General features: G+C 41.4%; 3 protein-coding genes and 1 long non-coding RNA gene across 8 annotated transcripts in view; 2 read left to right on the top strand and 2 right to left on the bottom strand.

The window, feature by feature from the left end:
• Window positions 1-2667, bottom strand: part of LOC118410050 (TIMELESS-interacting protein-like) — a 17371-nt gene extending 14704 nt beyond the window's left edge. The window contains exons 1-2 of one of the 4 annotated variants that reach the window (XM_035811526.1): window positions 912-1125; window positions 265-304 (exon numbers count right to left, since the gene is read on the bottom strand). The gene's annotated coding sequence lies outside the window, so the exon portion shown is untranslated. The other 3 variants (XM_035811528.1, XM_035811525.1, XM_035811527.1) reach the window with 3 other exon arrangements.
• On the top strand, window positions 1266-5837 carry LOC118410051 (HCLS1-associated protein X-1-like). The gene is made up of 7 exons (XM_035811529.1): window positions 1266-1454; window positions 1847-2088; window positions 3346-3500; window positions 3790-3880; window positions 4131-4258; window positions 4625-4778; window positions 5089-5837. Exons 1-7 carry the CDS (start codon window positions 1381-1383, stop codon window positions 5232-5234), a joined length of 990 nt encoding a protein of 329 aa, XP_035667422.1. The 5' UTR covers window positions 1266-1380; the 3' UTR covers window positions 5235-5837.
• LOC118410049 (gamma-tubulin complex component 4-like) overlaps window positions 5496-11298 on the bottom strand; it is a 40220-nt gene continuing 34417 nt past the window's right edge. The window contains exons 15-19 of one of the 2 annotated variants that reach the window (XM_035811522.1): window positions 8910-9044; window positions 7984-8073; window positions 7482-7598; window positions 6878-7017; window positions 5496-5795 (exon numbers count right to left, since the gene is read on the bottom strand). In XM_035811522.1, coding sequence (XP_035667415.1) covers window positions 5744-5795; window positions 6878-7017; window positions 7482-7598; window positions 7984-8073; window positions 8910-9044 — 534 coding nt within the window. In that variant the 3' untranslated portion in view covers window positions 5496-5743. The remainder of the gene's footprint in view (window positions 5796-6877; window positions 7018-7481; window positions 7599-7983; window positions 8074-8909; window positions 9045-11298) is intronic. The other variant, XM_035811523.1, reaches the window with a different exon arrangement.
• LOC118410054 overlaps window positions 8925-11298 on the top strand; it is a 3721-nt gene continuing 1347 nt past the window's right edge. The window contains exons 1-2 of the long non-coding RNA XR_004830517.1: window positions 8925-9056; window positions 10472-10586. This is a non-coding gene — a long non-coding RNA (uncharacterized LOC118410054). The remainder of the gene's footprint in view (window positions 9057-10471; window positions 10587-11298) is intronic.

Here is an 11298-nt window from a genome sequence, read left to right as displayed (position 1 = left end):
TTTTTTGTGATAGTATAGAAAAAGGTATTAAACTTTAAATTCGGCAAAAGTGTGCAGTATATAAAATGCATGTAGCTCAGAATCTACTTTCAATCAACCAAATGAGGTGACCTTTACCCTTTTATTTCAATGACCTGAGTTGACCTAATTTCAGAGCTACCTTCGAAAAGTAATAGTCTGGGACTTCATTTTAAACAAGTGGCCTGTTCTGTCCAATTTACGCAGTTGTTGGCAGCTATACAGGGGCATAGGGTTGAAGCTAACCTTTTAAAGCAAAAGGCGGTCAATCAAGAGGTGCTTGAAACTGGAAAAGAGAAGGCAGAATATAATTTTTTAAGTTGTGCTGTGATACCTGTGGTACTGGTAGGGCCTTCCTATTCAAAAATACTAGTACCTCAGCTCAGCTCAGTGTATAAAAAGCTATATTTTAGTCGTTGACACAAAGCAAATCTCCAAAATACCATCTAACGTTAAAAGATTATAAATATAACGTTATGCAAATTATGAGGCGTTGAAAAAGGAGTGATTTAAATAGGAAAGGTTGGACAAAATATGAGGTCTTGATTTTTGAAAAAAAAAAAATAATTTTGTACAAAAATTAGTTTCAAACACAACCACTGACTTCGGAACAATGAACACAAATCATGTTAAAAGCTGACTGACAAGCTCTCTTCGGCCGCGAAAATGAAAATACTTTCGACGCAAAGTTGCCACGGCTTGGATCAAAATAATTTGCACCAGCACTGGCAGCAGACCAACCAACACTGGAAAAGCAGACAACCGGAAAGCCACAGGACGACGCAAGTCCTTGAAACTACCTTCATGGATAAGTCAAGGGCCCTCTCCAGCTCAAGCGCCGTCACAGACAGCCGTGAGAGATAAATGGAAGGAGAAATGGAGAGTAAGCTTACCTTATCTCGATAAAACGTCTTCAACCTTTCCTCAGTCCCGCGCGATTTCGAAATGCCCAGATGCCATGCGCAATAACCTTTGACACGACGGGAATAAACTTTCTTTTATATTTTATAAAAGGGAAATGTAGTAAATGCTACGTTAAGTTAACTTGTCTTTACTGAAGTTGTACTTGTAATACTTTCAGGACTGTGGGTGGTTTCTATCCCTACTCCTCAGACACTGTGCAAGTGTCATCGGTGACTTTACCTGCAGTTTGCATATTTGTCTCTAGAGGTCGCTTCAACACTACATTTTTTTGCTGTAATGAAAACTATTGACGCTAGACGTCGCTACTGAACCACTTTTACGCATGTCCCCTGTACGCATGTCCGGAAGTGTGCGTTTGTTACGCAAAGGAAGGACAAAATTTGTTCGGGAAAGTTCGCAGTTGATGATTAGATCTTGATCGGAGAAAGTATTTGAGACATGAGCTTGCACGATTTGTTTCGCGGATTATTTGGGTTTCACGGAGGACATCGACAACCACCGCCCGAGTACTTGTAAGTGGCTAAAATAATATTTCCCTCTTATAATTATTATTATATTATTATTATTATTATAACAAGTCATGTAATTTATGCATGCAATTGAATCATGCGATGAAATTCAAAGTCATCTCCAAAGATCCTGGAAGGTTATCTACTGAGCTGGGTTGATGGGGACACACCACAATGTAATCCCTGCCGCACACTTCATATGGGACAGATAGACATAGAGGTTAAATTCTGACGTTGGTATTACTTTATCTTATTAATATTATGCAGCCGGCAAAAACTTGTCCTCTAGATGATGTAATCAACAGCAATCTTCCTCTTAACATTTGCGAAGAAATATTTGATATTGCCAGTGCAAGAATTACTCAACTTCACCACATGTGTGTGTTTTTCCCCAGTGATGAGAATGAAGACTTGGATGATGATGATGATGATGATGAACACGAAGAGGACAGTTTCGGCCATGACTTTGGAGCATTTGGGTTCAGGGGTGGGCCGGGGTTCGAGGAGTTTGGCGGCGATGACTTTGGGATGTCGGACATGATGAAACACTTTGATGAGATGTTCCACACCTTTGATGAACTTTTCAGACAACTGGGGACTGTGGAATTCCCGCCCTTATCACCTCCACACAGACCAGGTACATGTGGTTTCATGTCTTATGCAACATTTTTGCGAGTTACATGTAATTACATCACTGGCACTCCAGTGTTCTTACAGCATAGCCACATTCTTTACTACGTTTTATAATTTTTTACGCCGTACAATTTCCAAGCAGGCTGTGACCCATTCAACTGCTGAAAAAGTTTTTAAATATGAACTGAAGAAGACAGCAAAATTTTGTAGGGCACTTGTACATCTATCTCAAGAGTGCCATCAATTTTACTCTCTAAACGGAGGTTCGGCTGCAGCTGTTTTTTACTTGTTTTGGCAGCGTAAAGAAAGATTGAAGCTTGATAAAAAAAAACACCTATAAACATGTCAAAAAACAGATGGAGCCGAAAGGGAAAGTAGTTAGTTTACGTTCATAGAAAGATCACACTTGTGACTTGGACGTCCGGGCCCTCAGTTGCATCAATTGTATGATGACCGCAAATTTGATCCAAATTCCATCATGTCAATTTAGTCCATCCAAAGCTTCATTATGTCATTTGAAGACTGAGTAGCAAATTGAGTGAATGGAAAAAGAAACGTTTTTACGTCTGTACAAGTGCTCATAGTTATCCGTACCGCACCCCATGTTTGTATCTCCCGCCTAACAGGTGATGTCATAGAACAAACAAACAAAAGGCATAGGGCACCAAGTGTAACCTGATTGGCTAGTAGAACAGTCGTCTATGAGACAAACTACCTTATTGGTCAGGAGAACAATGGACTACTCTCAGCACCCTGACCTGACTAGACATAGGCTCTGATTGGCCAAATCTAGTTAGTGCAAAACAATATCCTGTAAGCTGATTGACCATTGAACCCAATACTCTTATTGGCCATACAGCCAGGGCAAGATGGCATTCCACATGCTGATTGGCCGGGAGAACAATGGACCACGCTCTAATTAGCCAAATCTAGCCAGTGCATAACGATATCCTGTAAGCTGATTGGCCATTGAACCCTATACACTGATTGGCAACATAGCTAGTGCAAAATGATATCCTGTAATCTGATTGGCTATCTCCTGCCCTACATGTAACTGCTCAGGGCACCCTGTCCTAACTAGAGTAGAGGCTATAAAAGCCAGTGCGGTACCACTCTCTTGTCATTCTGATGAAGACTTTTGAATTAAAAGGTCGAAACAGGTAAACCGTTGTGTCTCAGCCGTCAGCCTTCTGACGCCTTATCGATCAGAACCCTAGAACAGCTGGTAAACTCAAAAACTGTTGTTGCACTCCTGCTCTAGGTGTACCAGGTATGGAACCTCCCTCATCAGGACCTGGACATGAAAGGTCCCTCAGAGACAGAATGCTGAAGGAACCAGGAGCAATTCCAGAGGGAGGAAGTAGCAGAAGTGAACAGCCAAAAAGTGAACAGCCAATACCAAAGAGATATCCACAAGTGAGTCTTCAATGTCATCCTAAAGCTTCAGTCTGAAAATATCTGTATGATAACAAGCTTGCTCATGGTCAATTGATCAACATTTTCTCTATAGTTGCCACCTGTCTATAGTGGCCATATTTCTCCAGTCCCTTGAGTGGCCGCTATAGACAGGTTTGACCTTATATTCATTACAATACGAATATTCGAGGAGCAGTCCATCAAATTAACAAGAAGTTTCAGTAGCATGAAAGAATGACATTGGAATAACATCTACTGTTCATGACATTTTCCACCTGTTTCTATACAGTTTGAAGACTTCTGGAAGAATCCATTTGGCCAGCTACCCCCCTCTCCATGGGAGAAACCCCCCTCCTCACCTCAGGACAAAGTTGATAAAGGTACGTAGGTACGTATGAAATGATGACCAATATAACGACCAATATAATGATTTTGACTTTGTCATACTAGTAGATATACTAGTACTCTTGCATTATGACTGATATACATGTAATTATATTATCATTTTATTATCATATTCCAAGTTACTAAGATAACTGAGAATGGAAGTGGAGACTTGACAGTTCATAAAATGTACATGTATTTTTCTAATAATTCATTCCCAGTGAGAAATTGTGTTCTCATTGCCAGATCTGGATGCCCAAATCTCAGCGTCAGACCTGGATGCTGTCCTGCCCCGCCAGCAGCCGTCACAGCCTCCGCAGGGGCGGTCCTTCTTCAAGTCCATCACCACGACAACCATCAGGGGCCCAGACGGGGTAGGTGGTGAATATCAACGCTATGTGTATCCAACAGGCAATCTTCAACAACTAAGTTAGCAAATAATGTACATCACATTTGTTTGGTTGATTGTAAAGCTGATGGCAATGGAAACCTTCTTTCCAAGCAGAGGTTGGTGGGGAAGATTGTCACATTATATGCCCTGTTTTGTCTCTGTGGCATCATTGGTGGGGTCAGCGGAAAGAAAATTTGGACCATAAAAAAAGGTCACACCAACCTCTGCTTGGAGAGTAAGAAACACAGTCATTTTCAGTACTGGTACATTGTTCATTTGTATAATGATACATTTTACAAGCTCATTGTTTATACTAAGCATTATTGTTGTTTGTTCTCGCTGTTCCCAGAAAGTAGAACAGAGGAGAACAGTCCGAGACGGGTCGGGGAATGAGGAGACCGTGGTCACGCGGAACGATGGTGACCAGACGCACACCGTTGTGACCAAGAGAGATCCGTCTGGTAGAGAGGAAACAAGGGAGGAGATTTCTGATATAGACCAAGGTGAGAATTGCACAGAAAGGAAAGTGATCTCAATCCAGTTTTAGCTTACTGAAGATCTAGTCTAAGTAGTCTTACATTAATCGTGACAGAGAATTCGAAGAAAGCTGCCCACTGAAATTTAATTTATTCTAGTAGTATGTATAGTGTGTTATTGTTTCTTTTCTGGAGTGTACTTTTGTGCTCCTTAACATTTGTTATATGAATGGAATAAGGACTGTCTACATCTTGCTCACTGCATTGTACCTGGTGATGATTGAGTTGGATAACTATGACTTGTACAGAACTTGACCATCCTGTCATGTCATCCTAGGGAGATCAAGTCATCCTGAGGACAGGTGGCCTGGGAGGCGGCCTGACCTTCGACCTCCCACCCTGCCGGGTCAGCCCCGTCTTCCCGACGACAACACGGCGTCCATCTTCTACAATCTGTTCGGCTCCTGGTTTGGAGGGAAGTAGCTGCCTTGGTGATGGACATATTTTGGCAGCTTAAAGACAAACACCTGACATACTAGTCTGGGAGAAGCATCTTGGTGCTGACAGTCACTGGACCATATTCATATAGAAGAGGAAAAGATAACATGAAGATGTCTTATTTGGGTTTTTGGAAAACCCTGTCCAGTCTGAAAAGAGGGTCTGCATGGGGGTATTTATCATAAGAGCTTTGAGAGTTATCTAACTGTGACACAAGAGAGATACAAATATATAAGAACCATCATGTTGCAGTAAACAGAGTATTTATTTGCCATTATTACTATATGACAATGACAGCATATTTCGTATGGTCACGCTTAAACTGTTTCTACATGTACTAGTACTTCATTTGCTACTACTGCAAGCTTAGCCACACATTGACTAAAACAGTTAAGCTTTCCATATTTATACAATTGTTGGCAGTAACTTCAAGTCCAAAGCAATGACAGATGTCCTGTATATGGAGCTGTTGCAGGTTGGGAGGTGGTCAGGAATCAGACAGTTGTTGTTGTGGAGGAGGAGGAGGGAGGTGCTGGAGCTGTGTAACTGGAATGACAAATGAATAAACATGAGGCTTGGACTTCCATGGTTGGGTAGAGTGGTACATACATGTATGTGGCACATGCATGTGTATCCAGACTGTTGTTGGCTTATCATGTATTTTTTAAGGGGATTTCAGAATGAGAAAACAAAGTTATGCCAAATGGAATTATTCATACCTTGAAATGTATCTTGTAAGGTAAATTCAAGGATCTTGATAAAGCTCCTTGGTAAATTGTATTTTAATGCATTATCATCAAATACGCAGTTATCTAAGAGAGTAAAACGATCTAGAAACACATCCAAGCTGTGTCACAGGACAATAATATTGTAAAACATCATCGAATTCCACTATGATTTTGTATTGGCTATTCCATACAAAGGAATATTGCAAATCCAAAAGCACAGCATTTGCGTCTGTGTATTGAACAATACAAATCGTAAAGAGAGACAATCCTTCTATACTGCTAGGATAACAATCATTAGTCTCTACCAGACTGACTATGCTGGCTATTATAGGGAGAAAAAATTGCCAGGGGGGTCTTGCTACTGGAGGAGTTGGCTGGAGGGGAAATGTGAACCTAAGCGTGGTCTGACTCCTCTGGCCAATTTCCTGATTTTTTGCCAAATTCTATGATCCCCACACCCACGTAGGAAGGCCTAGTGGAGGCTAAACAATCATAAGGCCACACCAATTTAATTTCTTGGTTCACGGATTTTTTCATAAAAAATATGGAGCGATAGGGCGAAATAAAAATAAAAATAAAACTTGGTAAAATGGTTGGGGTAAAGGTAACAGCTAATCCAAAACATAAAGAAAAAAAGTTTTCAGCTTGAAAAAAGTACAAAAACACTATTATTGTAAAGTAACCGCACCTGTACCCACACTTAAAGGAGCTTATAATATAAAGGCCAATTTGCTTCACCAGAAAGTTGGTGAATGGTTTCATTAATGGTGAAAATTTGCTGAGTGGTAATTTTTATTTTTATTTTTTTTTCCAAAAAATAGGAGCGAGCGAATCCGTGAACCAAGAAATTAAATTGGTGTGGCCTAAGGCTCCCCAACTACGAGTCAGCACATGACACACCTGCCCAGGGTTCCCCCAGCCTGGCTGAAGTACTTGTTGTAGTCGACCCTCAGCAGCAGCTGTGCCAGGTAGGGGGAGGCCTGGTGACTCCTCACACTGGACAGGATCTTAAACAGCAGGTTGGACTGACGGCTGAAATCCTGTAAGGACATATGTTTGATGATAACCCATTTTTGCATGAGCTTGCTGTGGTTGGTCCAAAATGTTGATAATACACTTGTCCTTGAAAGTCAAGTAAAATGTAGAAAAATCATTTTGGTACAGTGCTGCATGTACCAGCTTCATATATCAAAAATAAAACAGTATCATTCTTGATGACAAATGTACAGGTAATGACACACCAAATCTGTGTGTGTCTTCATCAATGTTAGCCACAATTCAGCTGGTTGGCATTGCTCAATCATCAAGTCACATATTCAAGACTGCATCAATGCCAATAGCAAATACTTCTGACTGTAAAATAATACATGACGTGTGTCATTTTTGTTTGATGACAAGTGTTTATGAGCTGTCCAATGATACAAAAAAATCTCACATGTTCCTCACGTACATAATTCTCACGTAAAAATATTAAGAGAAACAGAGAACTCATCAGTTTCACAACCTTTGCAATTGTGTCCATCAGATCCAGCTGTCTCTCATTCAGTGCACCAGGGTTCAGGGAGACCAGCATGGCAAAGTTGTGGCACTGATCCAGGATCTCATTCAAGCAGTGGAACACCTGAAATAAAAGTTCATCGTAAATTATATTCATTTCACGGGTTCCTTTAAGGTGGAAAGAATTCCAGGTATGATAGGGTAAATAAAGCAGTTGAAACTTGAAATTTAAGGGGTCTTTAAGCATTAATGTTTCCTTTAATAGAAAGGTTAACGGAATTTTCTTGTAGAGCCAATTCCACATTATTGCATAGGTGTTTGCTGCCTTTTTTTCTAACATTTATGAAACCCAATTGTAAAAACTAACTGAGACAAGTAACAGTTAAGAACAATTGTAACATTCGTTTGAGTAAATATTCTGCCATATTCCAACATGTTAAAACATTCCAATGTCAAAAACAGAATTTGTATTAGTATCTGCACTGTTCCAACTTCCAACATAGATTCACCATTTGTTTGAACTCGTCTGAACAAGTCCCTGCAATGTATATCTGGGCGCCATACAGAGGGCTCACCACATAAGAGCCACCAGTGTCCAGCTGTGGTATCAGAAGTATACAGAAGTTACAATAGCACCTACTTTACCTAACTAAAATGCGGTGGGTGGCCAGCTTTTCAGACCTGTCCAACCTCCAACATCTCCCTCCTTCACTCAATTTCAAAGCCTCCCCACCCTCTCATCCTTCCCATATCTCATTAAGTATGTCTGCTTGCTCCTCCATTATTCTGGGCGCCTCCCCTCCAAATGACCACAATGCTTGTTTTCCACCATATACAATGTATATAAAGCCCCAAACTTACACTTTTAATGAATGTGCAAACAGGTCTGGTGCATTTCTTATTCTCCAAGCAGAGGTTGAGTCGTGGGGATTACAATGTAGTAGTGCGGCCAGGATCTTTACCAGCTTGCTCCCCTCACTGTTAAAAAAATTCCGGCCACAGTAACTAATCCCAGCAACCCAACCTCTGCTTCGAGAATAGCGTCTCCATGACTAAAGTATAATACTTGTCCTAGCAAGTAACTCCCAGTGCCAGTGTTTTGCCCTCACACGTGCATGTCTGTACTAAAGTTTAAGTGCCACTGCAGTAAGTCCCAGGGTTTTTTGCCAAGGCACAGTGCTAGCTGGCCAAGGGAGTTATGCACGGCTGCATGACCCCCTGGGCTAGCTAGTACGATTTTGCGGGGCATGTTGCTAGGGGTTTGGGAAAACCCCTAGCCGCTGAGTGCTGTTCTCTGGCAACCAGGGTGGGCACAATTCTGTATTAAATGGTAAAGGGTCACTGCAGTAACTCACAGGGTTTTGCAAAGGCTGTTAACTCCCTCCACCTGTGCATGTCTGTACCAAAGGTTTAAAAGTGCCATGCAGTAACTCACAGGTTTCATGAGGATGAAGGACTGTGCCAGGAGGGAGGCCAGGAACTGGTCGTGCGCCAGGCGGATGTTCTCGAAGTCTCGTGTAGCCTGGATCTTCTCCACCAGCTGGGAGAACTGCGTCTCCAGAACGTCAACCTGAAAACAACAGTTACAATTGATTCATTGGTTCATTTTCATAAACGAGCTTCTTCGTTATACAGATTCTGAATTTGTACAAGCATCTGAGGTTTTGTGTTAACTTTGTGTTTTAACAGGACCTGATAGACTTAAGTTCCAACCCAAAGAGGCAATTGTAAATTATTTTGTCTTTTAAAAAAAAAATAATGGACACATTTTCATCAGGTGTGTTAAGGACACCAAGTGTATGGTTAAACCAGTGTGCTCAGTGTATAGTCTTGCTTGAAAGTGCAGCATAGCTGGCTGCTGCCTACCCCTGTGTAAGGGACCCATCTATCTGTATGATCAAATTCTGGATACTAATACTACCATACTGCATACCCTGGGAGCCAGACAGGACCGGGTAGCTAGCGAGTTTTGTTTGGGAAGCCAAGGCAGTCAGCCCGTCAATCTCACATTACCGCTTTGGCGAGTTTAAGCCCGAAGGAGTTATCAAGGAGTTATCGCTTCCTTTTGGTGGACCTCATCGGGCTTAAACTCCCCGGGGCGCTAATAGGAGATCGGGCGGGCCTGACCGTCTTGGGCCACCGAATAAACTGTCCTAAGCTACCCGATTCCGGCCGGCTCCCAGAGTAATACTACCGGTACTCACTGACTTTTGCTATATGGTGACTCCAGTGAGTCATACCATCTAGCTCCAAAATAGTCCATTTGGACTGTATTAACTAGCTCTCTGGGAGACTTCCCTTTCCTTTCTTGGAAGGATGAAACAACATGCATCTATCAGCACTATGCAACTCAGAGAATCATATCAATAGGCATTGATATGGAACACTCTTATCAATGTAATGTGTCAAATTGAATATAATGTATCATATTATAGTTTGCATTTTACTCCCTCACTTCCAAGCAAATATTGGAAGTTAATACTCGTTTATAATGGCCCTATTCTGACGGTCAATCCTCTGCACATCTGCTTGGGGATTAAACATTACCCAGCAGAATAATTGGAAAGAAAAATAAAAAATGAATAGAAAAGTCATGGCTTCATGTCTCATAGTGGATGAAGTTTTAGTCAGTAAGTAAATGTATGTAGCAGAATAATTAGAAGCAACCCCCACTCTTCTAGTAACCATCACCCTCCATGTCAGAACTGACAGGTGCACCTGTGTAGTAGGCCACCTTTTTCTCCATGTGTAACTGATTAAAGAAGTCTCCTAGAGGCAGAACAGAAGCCAGATCCAACAGCCCACTGCTAGACAACAACAATATGGCCGCCCGTCTCATTGTCCTGCTGTCTTCTGCCTGTTTGTACCTCAGTTCTGCTGCACCAACTCCAGCAACTAACAACATCCTGCCAAAGTTTGTCTTCTCTAAAGGTAACAGTCTGTATATCATATATTATATGTGTAGCACAGAGTTTTTTCTGTACATTTTTTCTCCAGGAGGGCTCAATGAACTTTTATCCTTGGAGGGGTACATCACTTGAGTGGATGAAATCCATAATTTTCTGCTCGAGTATCATCTTGAGCAAGATTCTCCAGTTGCTGTCAGCTTAGGGTAGGTTTTACCTGGCCTAGTCTGCTAAATGTAATGGTAATCAATATTCACAAATTGGAATAAATCTTCATTCATTGAATTCCATATTTCTTACAATGAGCTGACTGACTATACACGCTGAACCACTATTGCTGTACATGTATATAACATGCATTGGCATAATACCGGTCATAAGCCTTATACCGGTCGATTAAAAATAGTGGAACTTAAAGAGATCTACACATGCAACAATAGTTATTTCTGAGGTATGCACACTTAAGACATCTAGGTGTCCAATACATAATTTACAAAGCATCGATAACAATGCATTCGAAGACAACAAGGCCAAAAGTTTTCAGGTCATTTTTGGGGCAGGCGAGCTCGTCGTGGGACAAACACACTGTCACGTTAATCGCCAGATTTGTAGATAATAATCACATGTGCTCACGGCACAAGACGAGCATGATTCAACAGCAATCTTGAATTTCTTTTGGTGACATACAACTCGTGTAAAAGTGTGAGGAACCGTTGCATTATCGCCCGGATCTACGGCTGAATGGGTCAAATTGAACGTACGCCGCCATTTTCCCGCCATTTTTAATGCTACGGCCAGCAGTAAAGTTTTACGTCATAGCGGTTGTGACGGACCAAAATTAAATGAAAATTCTTGTCAGTATACGCCCATTTTCTCATGACTTTTTGTATGCTCATGCAGATTTTTGTTTTGTGCAAC

The sequence above is a fragment of the Branchiostoma floridae genome, chromosome 2 (assembly GCF_000003815.2).
Source record: "Branchiostoma floridae strain S238N-H82 chromosome 2, Bfl_VNyyK, whole genome shotgun sequence".
NCBI lineage: Eukaryota > Metazoa > Chordata > Leptocardii > Amphioxiformes > Branchiostomatidae > Branchiostoma > Branchiostoma floridae.
Note: the sequence above shows the minus strand (reverse complement) of the source record. Positions and strands in the feature narration are given on the sequence as shown.